This window comes from Symphalangus syndactylus, chromosome 12 (assembly GCF_028878055.3).
Source record: "Symphalangus syndactylus isolate Jambi chromosome 12, NHGRI_mSymSyn1-v2.1_pri, whole genome shotgun sequence".
NCBI classification, from domain to species: domain Eukaryota; kingdom Metazoa; phylum Chordata; class Mammalia; order Primates; family Hylobatidae; genus Symphalangus; species Symphalangus syndactylus.
In genome coordinates this window covers 129,640,901-129,660,761 of record NC_072441.2, presented here as the reverse complement: position 1 = coordinate 129,660,761, position 19,861 = coordinate 129,640,901, and the positions used below count along the sequence as shown (strand labels likewise).

The 19,861-nt window shown below is 35.9% G+C and overlaps 1 protein-coding gene across 8 annotated transcripts in view; it reads right to left on the bottom strand.

Moving 5' to 3' along the window:
- The window catches only part of SPATA6 (spermatogenesis associated 6), a 124,716-nt gene that overhangs the window by 63,764 nt on the left and 41,091 nt on the right, over nucleotides 1-19,861 (bottom strand). For all 8 annotated transcript variants that reach the window (XM_055254986.2, XM_063627509.1, XM_055254989.2 and 5 more), the window contains 4 exons: nucleotides 18,384-18,508; nucleotides 10,757-10,837; nucleotides 5,963-6,256; nucleotides 1,881-1,968 (listed from right to left, as the gene is read on the bottom strand). In XM_055254986.2, the coding sequence (XP_055110961.1) occupies nucleotides 1,881-1,968; nucleotides 5,963-6,256; nucleotides 10,757-10,837; nucleotides 18,384-18,508 (588 nt within the window). The remainder of the gene's footprint in view (nucleotides 1-1,880; nucleotides 1,969-5,962; nucleotides 6,257-10,756; nucleotides 10,838-18,383; nucleotides 18,509-19,861) is intronic.

Here is a 19,861-nt window from a genome sequence, read left to right as displayed (position 1 = left end):
AGAACAGAATTTTATTTCTCACAGTTCTGAAGACTGAAAATTAGAAATCAGGGTGCCAGCATGGTCATGTTCTGTTAAGTTCTCTCTTCCTCTCTTGAAGATGGCTGCCTTCTAGGTGGGTCCTCAAATGGCAGCGAAAGAAGGAGAGACCAAGCTCTCTGGTGTATTTGCTTGTAAGGACAATAATGTCATCATGAAGGCCCTGTTCTCAGGACCTCATCTAAACCTAATCACTCCCAAAGCCTCCATCTCCAAACCACCATATTAGGGGCTAGGGCTTCAACATACGAACTTTTATGGCATACAAATTCAGTCCATAATAATATCCCTGTCAAAAAATTCTATACACAGACTCATATACAGACAGAGGAAAAAGAGAAAGAAAAAGCAAATATTATTGTTTATGGACTCTGAGTGAAAGCTATATGGCAACTCTTTGTCCTACTTTACTTTTCTGTAAGTCTGAAATTATGTCAAAATCAAAATAAAAAGTTAAAAGAAAACAACTCATTATTGATCTCTCTGATTATACCTCTACATAGGCAACTGACTGCTTTGATTAAAAGTTATTAGAAACCACAACAGTTCTGCTGGCAAGTATGTAATTGTCAAGAAAAATCAGATGCTTAAGTGTTACCAAAAAATCTTCCAAAGAAACATCTATATTGAAGTTACTTTACACTGGCTCGTTCCTAAAGCTCATTTTCCATGTCCATAAACTTCTTCTAAGAGGGAAAACAGTGTGTAACATCTGTTTCTAATTTCACATAATCTGCTATTGTGGATATAAAAGACCTGTTGATTATCACATCTATCTCCCTGCTCGTGCTAAAAAACAAAAACAGGCACAAACTCTGCATGTTTTCAGAAAAGAATGTTTAATTTCATCGTTAAAAAAGTAAGAGATGGCCAGGTGCGGTGGCTCACGCTTGTAATCCCAGCACTTTGGGAGGCCGAGGCAGGCGGATCACGAGATCAGGAGATCGAGACCACGGTGAAACCCCGTCTCTACTAAAAATACAAAAAATCAGCCGGGCGTGGTGGCGGGCGCCTGTAGTCCCAGCTACTCGGAGAGGCTGAGGCAGGAGAATGGCGTGAACCCGGGAGGCGGAGCTTGCAGTGAGCCGAGAGCGCGCCACTGCAGTCCGGCGTGGGTGAAAGAGCGAGACTCCGTCTCAAAAAAAAAAAAAAAAAAAAAAAAAGTAAGAGATTACACACAACAGGTTAGAAATAGAGATGAAGCTCACTCAATGTAATGATTCTATTAGTGATTCTATTTTTTTTCACTCAATCTCATTTTTCTTCCTCTATGACTTTCTCAGTATGTAGTAAATTAACTTTAAAGGCTGCTAGGGAATAGTTGTTGAACTCACTAGCCAATGTCTACAGATATTAACACTCAATGCCCTTAATTATACAATACTATTTAGCCTTCTTCATAAAAATTATCTTCATATTGAACTTAAGAAGCAACTTATCTAACCACAGGACTACTAGAGCTAAAAATGAAAAACCATTCCTAACAACGTAGTTAAAATTACTTGGTGAGAAAAAGGTTCTACAGTCAAGTTTATAAAATGTTGAGTAAAAGTAAATTAATCAAGTCATTTTTTACTAGAATATATCACATTTTTTAACATGTTAATATATATATTCTAAGTCTCAAGGTGGGAAATGATTCATAGTAGCACAGAAATCCTAATATCTTAGAGAGTAACTATATAGTTACTTTTTACAACATACAAGTTGTAAAAAGCTACATTATACAATATTATCCAATAATGTAACAAAGATTCTGTTTTTGTTAATTAATGCCAAATTAAAGGCTTGATTGTAGCTCAGGCAACTACGGCAATGAATAAAGATAACTTCTAGCTTACCATTGTGCACCCTTGACCATCCATTTCTTTCACAGTCTCTTCCAGAAGATCCAAATAAAGTATCAGCCCTGGGACTTGGGGGATCAACCTAGAGGAAGCAGGATTTTTATGTAAAAGAGAGTTTAAACATTCCTAGACTTTCAATCTCATGGCACCAGAAAAACTACTAGAGTACAGAGAGCATATATAATCAGGGAAACATGATGGTGCCCATGAGAGTCAGGCATGTTCCAAAGAGTTTATTCAAGTATTTTGCTGTTTGTTGCAAAATAAAATTGAAATTTAACTTCAAAAATTTTTAATTATATATATATGTGCCTATTTTAAAATGAACAGACTTGGAATTGAAAAGTTTATTACTCCAGTGCCTAGTTTGCTTTCCATCACAAGGTTAAAAAAAGAGCAATACACTTTGCCATATTTTTAAAAGTCTAGCCATTTGCTTCTTACCTCCTTAGCATGCACATTTTGAATTCAAACAGTCTTTATTTGGCTGCTTTCAGAGCCCAGCATGCTCAGTGATCTACAGCTTAATATAATAATAGTTAACCACATTTCCTAACAAAAAGCAAAAAGAATGATACAAATGTGTAAAAAAAATCCCTATTCATCAAAATTTAAAATTTTCATGCATCAAAAAATAATATCAACAGAATGAAAAGGCAACCCATTGAATCAGCGACAATATTTACAAATCATTTATCTGCTAAGGGGTTATTATCCAGAATAAAGAACCCCTACAACTCAGTAACAAAAACAAATAGATTTAAAAATGAACTTGAATAGACATTTATCTAAAGAAGTTATACAAATGGCCAATAACAACATGAAAAGAAAAAATTCAACAATCCTAATCATTAAGGAGATAGAAATAAAAATCATAGTGAGATACTACTTCACTGTAATTTTGAGATACCACAAAATCATAGTGACGTACCCACTGGGATGGCTATTATGAAAATAAACTATGGGAGAAGATGTGAATAAATTTGAAAACTTGGAATTTGCTGGTGTGCAGTGCAAAATGGTACATCTGCTATAAAAGACACTATGTCAGGGTCTCAAACAATTTAAAACAGAATTACTATACAACTCAGCAATTTTTCATCTAGGTATATACCCAAAAGAGTTGAAAGCAGGGCCTCAAAAATATATTTGTACACCTATGTTTACAGCAGCATTATTCACACTGTACACACTGTGACACAGCAACACTACTCATAATATTCAAAAGATGGAAGCAATCCAAGTGTCTATCAAGAGGAGAATGAACAAACAAATGTAGTATATACATATAAGAGAATATTATTCAACTGTAAAAGGGAAAGAAATTCTCACATATGCTATAACATAGATGAACCTTTATGAATATTATACTAAGTTAAACAAGCCAATCAAAATAGGACACATGATGTATAATCACACTTATATGAAGTACCAAGAGTAGTCAAATTCATAGAAATAGTAGAATGGTAGTGGTTGTGAGGGGTTGGGGGAGACAGGAATGGAAAGTTATTGCTTAATGGGCACAGAGCTTCAGTTTAGCAAGATGAAAACAGTCCTAGAGATAGATGGTGGTATGGTTGTATAACAACATGAATATATTTAATGTTTCTAAACTACACACTCAAAGATGGTTAAAATGGTAAATTTTATAATATATATAACCACAATTTAAAAAAACAAATTTTTTTAAAAGACAACCCACACAATGGGTAAAATGTGGTATATAGTCTTACAACAGGATATAATTAAGCCATAAAAAGGAATCAAGTACTGATATATGCAACATGGATGAACCTCAAAAACACTGTGCTAAGTGAAAAAAGCCAGACACAAAAGGCCAAATGTTGTACAATTATATTTATATGAAATGGTAGAATAGGCAAATTCATAGTGAAAGAAAGCAGATTAGTGATTGCCAAGACTATGGAAAGGAAGGAATGGGGAGTGAATACTTAATAAGTACAGTTTCCATTTAGGAGATGAAGAAATTCTGGAACCAGATAGCTGCATAACACTGTGAACATCCTTAAAACAACTGAATTGTACACTTTAAATTCAAAATGGTAAACTTATGTATATTTTACCACAATAGAAAAAGAAAAGATCTTATTCTGCATAAATGGAAAATAAAAAGGCTGTTTTACTCCTCTAGGATAATTGCACCAGTTTCTTTGGAAGCATGTTAATTGATTTCTTAAAACTGTTTCCTTATTCTTTAAGATGAAAGAATCTTGGAAGCATGCTAATTGATTTCTTAAAACTGTTTCCTTATTCTTTAAGATTACTTTTCATACCATGTACATTGACTACAATGTCTTTCCTAAAAGTGTTACATTTTGCATATGCATGTATTAAGTTAAAATTGTGTTTGGTTACCAATTTGCTAAGTGCTTCTAAAACCATGAATGGCTATGGAGAAAAAAAAAACTCTATGTTTACAAATACAATTGGAAAATCCACTTTCCTATTTAATAATGTAAGCAATTTTCTAAGTATAGACTTAGGAGTAGGCATTTCTGCTTATTGAAAAGCTAGGGAGGGAAACCATTTAAATACAAATTTCAAAGTTTGTATCAAGCAATATTAGAATTGTTCCATTCTAAATACTGACATAAAAAGTAATAATAAAACAAACATTTAAAGAAAAGCAGTTATTTTTCCAAACAATTTTAATGTGGCTTACCCCTAAAATATTTCAGTTTATTTTTGTACATAGCATTTTAATTAAAATGTTACTATTCCTTCAGATGAAAATATAGTATATCCTTTCTTTTCAATTTAATTTGTAATTGTGGGAAGACTTAAAATTAAAGGCATTCTAAAACTGTCACCAAATATGCAACTAAAATATTATCTGAATATTGGTCAAACAACAACAAAAAAGTGACCAAAAGTTAAAATCAAATTCTGTAGAAATGAGAAAAGTAGTCACAATAACCTCAATAAAATATTGCCACTTAAAAGTATCCATTATACTATAAATTTTCTTTTATGATAAAACAATCTGTTACTTAAGAGTTAAAAAAAAGACTCATAGTCAAAATATAGGTGGAATGAAATGCTGCTTAAGACAATATTTAAATTGTTTTAAAAAGGTATCATAAAGAAAATCTGAGCTTTCAGATTGTGTATGTTCAAAGTTATTAGACCACCAAAGGGGTATATTTACATGTTGGATGAATTCATTTTAGAATTTAGAAAAAGTGAATTAAAGACATTAGTCAGAAATATTTTTACAGATATCCCAAAAAGTTATTTTGTTTCTATCAGCACTTAAATCTTGAGGTTCAGTATTATTATATATGTATATATAATATTAATCCATATTTTTATTAGTTTGAAAGCTTTCAGTAAAGAATTGCTTTTAAGGTAAAAATACTTCATAAAAATTCAGGAAACTATGAAGATTCTGAGGGAGTCCTTTCCTAAACATTCTGATTACAAACCCTTAAATTTAGCCAAAGTCTACTTGATAATCATATAAACACAAGACTCTAAATTTCAACTATATCAAAAGTACAATTCAGTACAGAAAGACTAGAACTAGGTTACCCTTAAATGAACTTTTTTCATTTTCAAAGGCCTTCCCATAACCATCAAACAATAATTTGCTTTGAAGATCCATTATACAAAGCTTACCCAAGGGATGTAATTTAAAAGGAAACTTACTTTCCATTTTAATTTTTATAATTTAAAAAAGGAGGGTCTTCCTTTTCATAAAGAATATTTGGTTCTCTTTTAAAGCCCTACTCTGCCATTTTAGTACTAATGTCAATTACAATCAAGTTCAATTGGTAGCGTTATTATGCTATCTACTGTATAAGAAAGGAAACCGGTACTGAGAGGATTTAAACATAGCATTCATAACACAGCTTGATCTCTGTCAGGTCTGAAGACTGAAAAAAAGCAAGTTCTTTCATTCTAAATTAATTTCCCATGTTAGACTGCTAGGGTAGGAGTCAGGAGAGAAAAGTATTATTAATATAAGCTAGAAGTTGAAAGACATTTCAGAATAACATTTTTTGGGGAAAAAAAGCTGATCAGTTTCAAACAGAAATGCCTAAGAGAACACATACATGTCTAATCACAAATGGAGGTTTATCTGTTTCTTTTTTGAACTCATAGGGTCCCAGATTTAAATGGGCCAGCCGCCGCCTGGTGTCTTCAGATAGCTCACACATGCGTCTTTTAGTGTAGGGAGATGGAGAGTGTGATTTTGAAGAAATTGTAGGCTGTTGGTAGTTTTTTGCATTTATACAGTATTTACTTCTCTCAGGTGACTTGGATTTTTTCTTTTGTGATCTTGATGTTCTGTTTTGCAGTCTGCCATGTGATTTTTCAACTGGAGCCAAATGGTAAGTAAATTTATCCTAAACATAAAAAATAAAAATTAACTTGGTCAAAGGGGATTTTTAAAATTCCTGTTGGAGTGGCCAGGCGCGGTGGCTCACGCTTGTAATCCCAGCACTTTGGGAGGCCGAGGCGGGCAGATCACGAGGTCAAGAGATCGAGACCACGGTGAAACCCCGTCTCTACTAAAAAATACAAAAAATTAGCCGGGCATGGTGGTGGGCGCCTGTAGTCCCAGCTACTCGGGGAGGCTGAGGCAGGAGAATGGCATGAACCCGGGAGGCGGAGCTTGCAGTGAGCCGAGATTGCGCCACTGCACTCCAGCCTGGGCGACAGAGAGAGACTCCGTCTCAAAAAAATAATAATAATAAAATAAAATAAAATAAAATAAAATAAAATAAAATAAAATTCCTGTTGGTGGGAAAAAAATTAAAAAGTAATTTAAATAAGACACACAAAATCTATCAAAGCCAACTAGATCAGTCCTTCCTATCTGTGCTGATCCTGGGATAAGTCAAATCCACATTCTCCTAGATAACTCTTTCTGCAGTAGTTATTAAAGTACATTGTCTCAAACTTCCTTAGGTCCAACTAACAAGGACTTTATAAAAATTAAAGCCCGATACTTAATCACTTGAAAAATTAAAGAAACAAAGTCAAAAAAATTATTTTTCAGTATACTAAAAAAGTACAAACATTGGTTACATATATATTTAAATATTCATGTAATTGGCTATATAAGAGAACTATGTTTAGTAATGTTAAAAATACATGCCAAATTAGTTGATTACAAAATCTTTAAAGGTAAAACTATAAAAATAAGTTTCATCCCTTCTGCTATAATTATATATATATGTACAACACAAAAACATAAAGAACTCTCTACATATTTTAATGAAAAGTGTTATTTGGATTGTAATACATACTTTTAAGCTCCCTTCCAAGCTGTAACTTCACAATGACAGATAAACATACCATCTTAATTCTGGTCCCATATTTTTTATAAAATTAGAAACATAAAAAAAATTATAAACTTAATAACATTTTATCTAATAAAACTGGTTAGCAGTCTAAACATTTTGAGGCTAAAATTCGATAATTCTAACTTTTTTATTGTTAGAATAACATCTTATTCAAATAATCTCTGCCTTATAAATGCCTTAATAGTTGGATTACAAGCAAGTAATATAATATTTCTTCATACTTTATCCAGAGTTATAAGAAGCTTTTCAATTCAAGAAAATGGACTGCAGAGAATTTTTAAATGTCTTCCTAACTTTAATCACTTTTAAAAGCCACCAATCCTACCTCCTGCTCAACTTCCTCAACACCTCTCTCGACTTGCTAAGCGTAACTAAGTGAATAAAATACAAATGTGAATAGGATGAAGAAGAGTCAAATTTTTTAAGTGGACACACAGGAAAGAAAATTAATTTTCCTAATTGGAAAAGTAACTTTCAGCTAAGGCAATGGTCTATGCATTTCATACAGACCAGTTGCATCAGATTATTCCATCTTTCCTTCTTCTGTAGTTCGTGGTATGCTTCTGGACCTTCTCCACCTTGTTCAATGATTTCAAAAAGTAATTCAGAATTTTTCTACCATATCCATTTCACCCATCTCTATGACATCACAGACTTACAGAAGCAAGGAATGTCAGTACTAGAAACGATCTTTGAGTTTACTAAAACATTCAAGCAATGAATCTTTCTAAGACCTTGGAATCATGAGTTTCTGTTTTTTAGCTTTAATTATCTAATTCTACTCCATCTTGGATTTCATAAATATGCAGATCCCTTGCATCCCAATTCTGAAAATCCCTTGCTGACCAAAACCTCTCTTCCTCAACCTACTTCTTGACTCACTGAATCTGTTACTTGCCCTTGTCATCTCCTCAGTCCCTAGAACTCTTCCCCCAAGTTCTTTACACATTTTTAGTATCTCTTACCTCCAGACCCAACTAAACTCATAATCATCCATTTCAGCAATGCTGTAAAGTCCTTTCTTATATATCTACCTCTGATTATATCAAACCTTAATTAACCTCATCTTTATTAAAGCTTTTAATACTGTATACTACTAGAGAAAGTTATAAATTACATACTATCTACTACAAATGCATGCTGTCTAATCCTACTCATTCCTTAATGGATCCTGTTCATGCCTAGTAAAACTTTTAAAAAGTGACTGTGTTATACCATTTATAAAATGGACTGACCATGTGACTTGCTTTGGACAATAGGAAAATAGCACATGTAGCACAAGCAGAGAGACTTCAAAAGTGGTTATCCTCTCTTATTCCTAAAACCTTCCTGCTACCACATGAATGAGCTGGAATTCTTAGCCTGACAGATGATGGGACTATCTCGTCCCAGCTGAAATGAAACTCATCACCAGAAATTTAAGATCCTTCCCTGGGCAAAACATCTGCCACTGTCCGACATGTGAGTAAAGCCATCCTAAACCATTCATCCCTAGCCAACCATTCCAGACTAAAGAAATCAACCAGCAGATCCACAGAACTGTGAGAAACACTGCTGTTTTAAGTCACTAAGTTAGTGAGGTCTGTAATACAACCAAAGCTATGTGATACAGCAGATTAACAAATTCATATTCATAAAGTTACTACTGATATTTAACTATTTAATAATGAATTCCACTTTGCAGTAGGTAAAAACATTTTAATAATGTTACATGCCAGGCATACTGCATATATTCCCTAATCTTTACAGCAGCCTTATGAGGAACTCGAAGCCAGATTTGTCTGTTTCTGGAAAGAATATTTAAAGAAAATGTATTTCCTTAAATACTGACACCACTGCCTTTTCTCTCGTATCTCTGTTCAATAAAGATCCCAAGTCAAAAAATAAAAATAAAAATAAAAATAAAATGGAAGACTCTTGTCAAAAGTTTACAGAGGGAAATGTTAGTTCATAAGTACAATTAAAGTATGAATGGGTAATGGCTTTACATTTAGAAATGGCTTTCACCAAGCTGTACCCTTAGAATGTATGTACTTTTCTATGTGTATGCTATATTTCAGACAAAAAGTTAGAAAAAAAAGACTTCTCTATCCATCTATTGGAAGAACATACTCCAGTGTGAAGAAAAAAAACTGTCTTGAGTCCAGGCAAAGCATATCTAACCATTTACAACGTGCACAGTGCACGTCTCTAAAACAAGTCAATAACGTATCTCTGCATTTGGCAAGCATAGGTTTTTAGAGCTCTAAAAGCTGTGTTTCAGCTTGCATCTAAAAGATAAATAACTACAGCCTGACTCTGAATTATTAAATATCTTTCTAAATAAAGTAAGAATGCTCCCCTCAATAATTCTATATTTTACCTTTCTTGGCTTAAGTCACAGTTATCATCCTCAGCAAATTTACTTGAATACTGATAATGCAGTAAATGAACAATCCACTCCTTCCATGACAAGCCCAGTCCAGCCCTTTGGAGCCCTCTGGGCTTTACATATTATTGGCTCTTCATCATAGATAGGTCGCTGTTACCCTATCACAATGCAACTGCACATGAGTGATATCTGGACATTATTAGATAACCTGTGGACAAGGAAGTAAGCCACCCTGGTGACTCAGTAATAAGTCAGACTAGGCCAGGCACATAAGTGCACACCTGTAATCCCAGAATTTTGGGAGGCTGAGGTGGGCAGATTGCTTGAGCCCTGGAGTTCGAGACCAGCCTGGGCAACATGGCAAATTCTATCTCAAAAAAATATAAAAGTTAGCCGCGTATGGTGGCATGCACCTGTAGTCCCAGCTACTAAGGGGACTGATGCAGAAGGATTGCTTGAGCCCAAGAGGTCAAAGCTGCATGCCACGGCACTCTACCCTGGGCAAGAGAGTGAGACCCTGTCTGAAAAATATATTTAAAAAAAGGAAAAACAAGAAGAAGTCAGACAAACAGTATTAGATCCAGATATCTCAGCTTACTAAAGGCTGTTTTCAAAGACACAGATGATCCTTAGGCTGGAATGTCCAAGATTCTCTCGATCTGGCAGTACCAGTATGGCCACCAAACTAAGCAATAGTCCCTCAAGAAATCAGAGACAGTCAAGAATCCATAGTTACTAAACACCAGTATCCCAGTCTGATAACTCTGGTAACATCTGCTAAAAAAGGTATCCTTTGAACTTTTTGTAGTATCCTGTAACTTCCATAACATTTAAAGAAGCCTAGATCTCTGTGAGACTACTTGATCCTAACATCTTTATGGCAGCTTGATTTCTGTGCACTAAAATCAAAAAGTCCAAGAAGTAAAAAAATAGTAGTAATAATAATCACAAGATGACATCCTCTATCATACACACCAAGCTCTTCATTCTCACATTTACTAAGATGTAACCAAACTGTTAAATACCTATATTGTTGTACTTCAACTACAAATTGACCCCCCAAAAAGTGAAAAGAGCTGCAGCCAAAATAAATAACGCTTGCCAAACGGCCACAAATATGACCAAATAAATTAAACCATTAAATACTTTATACAAATAATTTTAACCTGAGTGCGGCATTTCCTTGAACTTATCAGACATTCAGTAATCACTGAAGTCGTAGAAAATTCCAGCTTTGGAGCATTTCCCTGAGAAGAAAAAAGAGGGTATTATTAGACATTTCCATTAAATAGAGATAACTATTAATGATAAAAATATGACCTAAAGTCAAAGTTCAGCTGTTTCACTGTTCGTTTGAACTTTTCATTAAAGATAAAGACAACATAGTATGGCTAAATGTTAGCAAGTCACAGTGTCTCTGCTGACGATTCCATCATGAGTGATTTTACACTTTTATAAAATAGTCTATTTTTTCATTTTTAAGTATTTCCCTGTCAAACTGTTTTAAACTTTTAAACTATGATATATTATAGCCATAAATATATAAACATACTTAATAAATTTCAGCTTTTTACTTTTACAACTTAAGACATATTTAACTACATAGTCAAGAAACAAATGTTAGCTTGATTTAGCCATTCCACAATGTATACATATATCAAACATCATGTTGTATATCATAAATATATACAATTAGTATTTCTCAATTTTTTTCTTAGAGACAAGGTCTCTGGAGTATAGTGGTGCCATCACAGCTCACTGCAGACACTAACTCTTGGACTTAAGTGATCCTTTCCCCTCAGCCTTCCAAGTAGCTAGGACTACAGGACACACCACCACATTCAGCTAATTTTTTCATTATTTTGTAGATACAGGATCTCACTATGTCACGCAGGCTGGTGTCAAACTCCTAGCCTCAAGCAATCCTCCTGCCTCAGCCTCCCAAAGCACTGGAATTACAGGCATGAGCCACTGGGTCTGGCCTGTCCATTAAAATTTTTAAAAAAACAAAAACAAGAAGCCCAGCTCCTCGGCATGTAGTTCTTGAAAATAGAAAAGATAAGTCTCTACTAATTCTGCCAACATTTTTTCCTATAATGTATCTTATATTCATATCTAGAAATGAATGTGGCTTATATTTCTAACATTTCAATCACCACCTTGAACACTGTTTGAAATAAATAGAGATAAATGGTAAAATTCAAAAGGACAGTCACAAAGTATCTGGGAAAATATTTGGAAGCACACAATTACGCAGTCACCAAAACATTAAAGAATACAGTCTATGCCCAGGGCAGTTTCATTCTAATACAGTAAAAATAAGACATTGACCAAAGTATTAGGTTGGTGCAAAAGCAATTGTGATTCAGTACCTACATTTGGCCTCAATCAATCAAGTCTGTGACCAGCTAAGTTTAAAAACATCATACATATTAAAGAAAAGGTAAATTGGAGTTGCCTAACAATTGACTGAACTGATGTAGTCTCGAAAATATAACAGTCAATCTTGACACATTCTATTCATCAGCATCACTACAGTCTACACTCAAGAAGAGCAGTTAGGCTACATTTTCAATGTGTGTTCTTCTGCAAACATATCTTCATAGTGATATCCACTATATCTACTTGTTAATTACCTAGTATTACAAAACAAATTACCTTGAAACTTAGCAGTTTAAAGCATCAGTACATATTTATTATCTTATATAATTTCTATGGGTCAGAAATCTGAAAGAGGTTGAACTATGTGTTTCTGTGTTGAAATTTTTCATGAAATTGTGGTCAAGATGTCATTTAGGCTGCAGTCAACCGAAAACTTGACTGGAGCTTGAGAATCTGCTTCTCAGGAAGGTTCATTCACAGGGCTGTTGGCTGGAAGCCTCAGTTCCTTTCTAGCTTTTGGCAAGAACATTCTGCAACTCATAAACCTCTCCAAAGGGCTATTGAGTGTCCTCATGATGTGGCTCTAGTTAATCAAAGTGGATGATCCAAGAGCAAAGCAAGAAGGAAGCCACAATGATGTAGTCTCAGAATCTAACACTGTCACCCCTACCACATTCTATTCATTAGACTCACTAAGTATAATCCAAACTCAAGGACAGAGTAGTTAGGCTACCTTTTCAATAAACGAGTAGCAAAAATTTTGTGCACAGGTTTAAAACCACCAGTCTGCTCTCTGACCACAAATTACTTACATTCCTCTCACGTGCAAAATACATTCATGCTGTACCAATAAAAATAAAAGAATTAAAGTCTCATCCTTTTACAACTTCAGCTTGAAATCCAGGATGTTGGCATCTAAATAAAATCCTGGTATAGATAAGGCTGCTGAGGTGTAGTTCCTTATGTATACCTCCTAAAATATAGTTTCTCACAATCAGAAGACATATGACCTAAAGAGAAAAGTTATCTGCCTCACACATGCCCAAGGTGCACCTGTGCAGCAGGGACAGGACAACCACTATAGACATTCCCGTTTGGGCCTGGGAGGTCAAGGCTGCAGTAAGCCATGATCTCGCAACTGCACTCCAGCCTAGGTGACAAAGAAAGACCCTGTCTCAAAAACAAAACAAAACAAAACAAAACAAAAGAATCCCTTGTTCATCAGTAAACCTCAGCTTTTCCTCTTCAGGTCTTCAATTTATTAGATGAGGCCCACTCAAATTGCCAAAGTAATCTCAAAGTTATCTCCTTTATTTAAAGTCAAGTGATTGTAAATATTAATCACAAGTATCAAATACTTTTTAGAATAACATCTAGAGTTGTGTTTGATCAAATAACTGGGCACCATAATCTAGCCAAACTGACACATAAGATTAATCATCACACCATTTCAAATGTCAGTTCATCTATGAAGTCTACAACAAGATGCAATACATTCATTCAATTTAATCAAGATACATTTATTAAATACCTACTCCAGGCAAGGTACTGTGTTAAGAGTTAAATTCAAAGATGAGAAAGTCAAAGATTCTGTTTTTATGGAGTTCATAATCTAGAACAGGAGATATTATCATCATCACTACTCCATCATCACCATCATGATATTCACGGCTATCATCATATCACTGACATGTACTGAGTATTTACCTGCCAGACACTGCTATAACCATTTACAAGTTTACATTAATCCACCCAAAAACTCTATGATATCTCCATGTTATGGTGCTTTACCAAAGGTTACTCAGTTCATCCACGAAAGTGCCAGAATTTAATCCCAAATGTTGTCTGAATCCTTGCCATAGTAAAGTCTTCAGGAGGATAGCCTGGGACTTACAGATGATTATGCAGAATCACAAGAATTCCCGGAAGGAGTGCATTGTTTTCTGCCAGGGCAACAAACTACTGATTGAAGCATTTTTCCTATTCATATTTAAATATAATGATAGATATGGCTAGATTTAGAACTGCCAATTTGGTGTTCAGTTTATATATGTTCTATGTATTTCTATTCTTTGATTCTTTCTAGGAGTCTCACCTGCATATGCATAGGTAAGTGGTCATGCAATGAACCCATAGGAGACCTACCCTCTACTGATGACCTGTGTATAGATTAGGAAACCATTCAAAATTGCAGCCAGGACTCCAGTCTCCCTTGGCTTTCACTTTTGGCTGGGCTCTCACTGTCTCCCCTTGATACGCAGTTTCAGTCAGCCAAGAATAGGTGGAGAGTTTATCTCAGCCCTTTATTGTTACCTTACTCCCAGGACTTCCCTGTCAACTTTCTGGCAGGTAATCCTTACCCAGTTAGAGCTCTGCCTAGCAAAGCTGTGGGGTTTCTTCATCTGCTCCAACTGAATCCGCCACAGTTAGCTGGCAAAGCTGTGCTATTTGTGCCACTGCCCAAAACTGATTCTGTTCCCCCGGTAGCAAAGCTGTTGATTTTTGCACCTAGCTCCAGAATAGATAAACTCTAGTTCTCACGTATCAAACAGAATATAAGAGCATCCCAGGCAAGAATGTTAATAGTCTCGCCAGTTTTTCCCAAAGCTTTAGCAGTTTTTCAAGCATGAAAACTTCTTCATTTGTCTTCCCTTACTTGTCAGTTTCCAGTATCCTGAATTTATTGTTTGTGAAAATTTTGTCTAGTTTTATAAGAACTCTCAATCTCTTCAAACTGCCATTCCTAGAAGTCCTGATTTTTATATATTTTTAATAATCCATCATCTTCCAAATAAATGCAAAAGTAACTCAAATTAAATGATGAAAAGTAAATCCCTCTTAATGCTCCATACTCTTGAGTTTATATTACCACATTGGTATAATACAGAATTTTAAATTACATTAAAGAGACCATAATTTTAAAATGTGATTATTTGTTCATTGTATGTTTCCATACAGATCTTGAAATACTCTTTGAAGACTTTCATAGTACAGAAGCTTGCTAATGGACACTGAAATATCCCCAAAGAAAGTATAGTTTTATAGACTTGCTACTTAGTCAAATTTTATACTTTCATAAAGATGAAGCTGCTTTTTCTTGGAATAGGGCATATCATAAATCTACAGGAGAAATTACTTAGTTCACTATATTTCTTCATATATCAACACTCTCCATATTCGGACTACTCTAATATTTTATAAAATTAGTTTTAAAGGTCTATCCAAATAATTTCAAGCTGGACAATTTTTGCTTTTCCTCTTTTGAAATGGCATGGGCTTCTCTCAGTTTCTCTGCATGGAAGACTTACTTTCAGCAATAAAATATTTTCAAATCATCCACAGAACTTGAAGGAAGTTATAATAAAGGATAGACAGTAAGCTGTCACTTGATGCAGCTTTTAATTTTAGGTGTATGAATATATATTTCCATTATATAAATGTTTTACAACTAATCTATCTAAACTCCTAACAGACATATCAATTATTTCCATTTTTCACTATTATGAACCAACAGGTAAACATTCTTAAGAAGGCTCTTAGTATACCAGAGAGAATACATGTTTAAGATAGATACTGTATTCATTCATTTTTAATGGTACTGATAAAGACATACCTGAGAATGGGCAATTTACAAAAGAAAGAGGTTTACTAGACTTACACTTCCACATGGTGGAATGCAGGGAGGAGCAAGTCACATCTTACATGGATGGTGGCAGGCAAAGAGAGAGCTTGTGCAGAGAAATTCCCATTTTTTAAACCATCAGATCTCATGAGACCCATTCACTATCATGAGAACAGCATGGGAAAGACCTATCCCCACGATTCAATCATCTCCCACCGGGTCCCTCCCATGACACATGAGAATTATGGGAGCTGCAAAATGAGATCTGGGTAGGGACCCAGAACCACACCACATCATTCAGTCCCTGGACCCTCCCAAATCTCATATCTTCACATTTCAAAACCAATCATGCCTTCCCAACAGTCCCCCAAAGTCTTAACTCATTTCAGCATTAACTCAAAAGTCCACATTCCAAAGTTTCATTGAGACAAGGCAAGTGCCTTCCACTTTTGAGCCTGTAAAATCAAAAACAAGTTAGTTACTTCCTAGATACAATGGGGGTGTAGGCACTGAGTAAATACAACAATTCCAAACGGGAGAAATTGACCAAAACAAAGGGGCTACAGGCCCCATGCAAGTCCAAAATCCAGCAGGGCAATCAAATCTTAAAGCTCCAAAATGATCTCCTTTGACTCCATATCTCACATCCAGGTCACACTGATACAACAGGTGTGTTCCCATGGTCTTGGGCAGCTCTGCCCCTGTGGCTTTGCAGGGTACAGCCTCCCTACTGGCTGCCTTCACTGGTTGGCACTGAGTGTCTGCAGCTTTTCCAGGCGCATGGTGCAAGCTGTCGGTAGATCTACCATTCTGGGATCTGGAGAACGGTGGCCCTCTTCTCACAGCTCCACTAGGCAGTGCCCCAGTAGGGACTCTGTGTGGAGGCTCTGACCCCACATTTCCCTTCCAGGCTGCCCTAGCAGAGGTTCTCCATGAGCACCTTGCCCCTGCAGCAAACTTTTGCCTGGGCATCCAGGCATTTCCACACATCTTCTGAAATTTAGGCAGAAGTTCCCAAACCTCAATTCTTGATTTCTGTGCACTTGCAGGCTCAACACCACAGGCTTGAGGCCTGCACCCTCTGAAGCCATGACCCAAGCTCTATGTTAGCCCCTTTCAGCCATGGCTAGAGTGGCTGAGACACAGCACCAGGTCCCTAGGCTGCACACAGCACAGGGACCCTGGGCCTAGCCCACAAAACCACTTTTTCATCTTAGGCCTCAAGGCCTGTGATGGGAAGGGCTGCCACAAAGGTCTCTGACATGCCCTGGAGACATTTGCCCCACTGTCTTGGTGATTAACATTCAGCTCCTTGTTACTTATGCAAATTTCTAGAGCTGGCTTGAATTTCTACTCAGAAAATTGAATTTTCTTTTCTATCCCATTGTCAGGCTGCAAATTTTCCAAACTTTTACATTCCATTTCCCTTTTGAAATTGAATGCCTTTAACAGCACCCAAGTCACCTCTTGAATGCTTTGCTGCTTAGAAATTTCTTCCGCCAGATACCCTAAATCATCTCTCTCAAGTTCAAAGTTCCACAGATCTCTAGCGCAGGGGCAAAATGCTGCCAGTCTCTTTGCTAAAGCATAGCAAGAGTCACCCTTATTCCAGTTCCCAAGAAATTTCTCATCTTCATCTGAGACAACCTCCGTCTGGACTTCATTGTCTATATCACTAACAGCATTTTAGTTAAAGCCATTCAACAAGTCTCTAGGAAGTTCCAAACTTTCCCACATCTTCCTGCCTTCTGAGCCCTCCAAAGTGTTCCTCCATCTGCCCATTACCCAGTTCCAAATTCACTTCCACATTCTCAGGTATCTTATAGCAATGCCCCACTACCTCAGTACCAATTTACTGTATTAATCCATTGTCATATTGCTATCAAGAAATATCTGAGACTGGGTAATTTATCAGGAAAGAGGTTTAACTGACTCACAGTTTTGCATGGCTGGGAAGGCCTCAGGAAACTTATAATCACAGTGGACGGGGAAGAGGCACATCATCTTACATGGCAGCAGGCGAGAGAGAAAATGTGTGTGCAGCAGGAAATGTCAAACACTTATAAAACCATCAGATTTCGTGAGAACTCACTTACTATCGTGAGAACAGCACAGGGGAAACCACCCTCATGATCTAATCACCACCTCCCACCAGGTCCCACCCCTGACACACAAGGATTACAGGGATTACAATTCAAGATGAGATTTGGGTGGGGACACAGAGCCTAACCATATCGCATGGTATAGCAGCATATAAAAGATTCTAAGTTTTTCACTTTTATCAGATTTATTAAATTTTCCCAATCTTATAGCTATATAAATGAAATCATATGGTTGTTGTAACTTGGATTTCTCTGAATACTAATGAGTTTATCTTTTCAAATGTTTGTTATCATCCCTTAGAGAGAAAAATAAAGAGAAGAAAGAGACAGAGAGACAGAGATGGGATGGGGATGGGGAGAGAAGGGGATGACAGAGATTTGAAGAATGTCAATTACAATTTAAAAAATTTTGAATGGCACTTTTTTATTAAATTATTTTCATTTAGATTTCAATCTGTTAAGTAACCAATTTACTGTATTAGTTTGTTTTTACATTGCTGTAAATAAATATCTTTATATGTTTAACATATTGAAATCTAAAACAATTAAGATTTAAACTACAAAACAAGAAGTAAACTAAATTACACTTTGAATTTGTTCTTCACATTTAAGATGGCGAGCACTATGCGGTGGTTTCTGACAATGATTTTCCATCAAAAACTGATTCAGAAAATTGCAAGCACTTACTCGAAGGCCAGAAATCCTCCTCATGGTAACCTGGCGGTTTGAATCATGGTGTCCAGACATTTGGTTTGGACCCGGAAACATGAAATCTCGTGTATTTTCGTCATATGTAGACAGTGTTTCACCCACTACAAGAAAGATATCCTATGATTCAAATTATAACAAAATATTCTATTTAGAAACAAAATCACCAAGTATGATATATCTATTGCCTGATGCCTTATTGAAATACCTGTTTTGGGTCATGTTTATTTTCTATGAAAGGAAAATTAAAATAAAGATACGTTAAAAATATTAATACATTTTCCTTTTTCAGAAACATACTACAAAAATACGAAGTTGGTCCGACATTTATATGTCAGTTACCATCTCCACATTGGTTTTTGTTTGTTTTTTGAGACAGACTTTTTTTTTTTTTGAGACGGAATTTCACTCTTTTTGCCCAGGCTGGAGTGCAATGGCACCATCTCAGCTCACTGCAACCTCCACCCCACCCTGGGTTCAAGTGATTCTCCTCCCGAGTAGCTGGGACTACAGGCACGCGCCACCATGCCTAGCTATATATTTTTAGTAGAGACGGGGTTTCAACATGGTGGCCAGGATGGTCTCAATCTCCTGACCTCATGATCTGCCCACCTTGGCCCCACAAAGTGCTGGGATTACAAACGTGAGCCACCGCGCCCAGCCAGCACTCCATTTTTCACATAAAATAAAAATTTGATTAATATAGATGTCATCTATAATCACAGAAATCAGTATCAGAAATGACACTAGCCTCTATATTTTAACTCTGCCTTCTCCAGGGAACTGTAACATTTACTACATAAGTAAGGTTTTATTCTCTTCCCTTCCTTAATAATATGCAACACACAAAAACAATGATAATTAACTACTTTATCAATAAAAATACATAGTTTTAGAAAAATCGCAAAAACTTAAAAGTCAATTTTTATGACTGTCACAAAATATTTCAGAATGATGTTATTTTCCATTTTCAATTATTACTATTCAATTTTAGAACAATGTATTAAAGTGACATTTATGACAATTTTTCTGTATATATTATTTTGGTCTACTGACATTTTACACATAGTAGATCAACAATAGAAACTTGACACTGTTCTTAACTTGGGAAGAGGAGGATAGATGAGATTTTTTTTTTTGAGACGGAGTCTCACTCTCTCACCCAGGCTGGAGTGCAATGCCATGATCTTGGCTCACTGCAACCTCTGCCTCCCGGATTCAAGTGATTCTTCTGTCTCAGCCTCCCAAGTAGTTGGGATTACACATGCCCACCACCACACCTGGATAATTTTTGTATTTTTAGTAGAGACGGGGTTTCACCATGTTGGTCAGGCTGGTCTCGAACTCCTGACCTCAGGTGATCCGCCTGCCTCAGCCTCTCAAAGTGCTGGGATTACAGGCATGAGCCACCGTGCTCGGCCTGGAAAGATGAGATTTTAAAGTAAAAAAACAAGTCA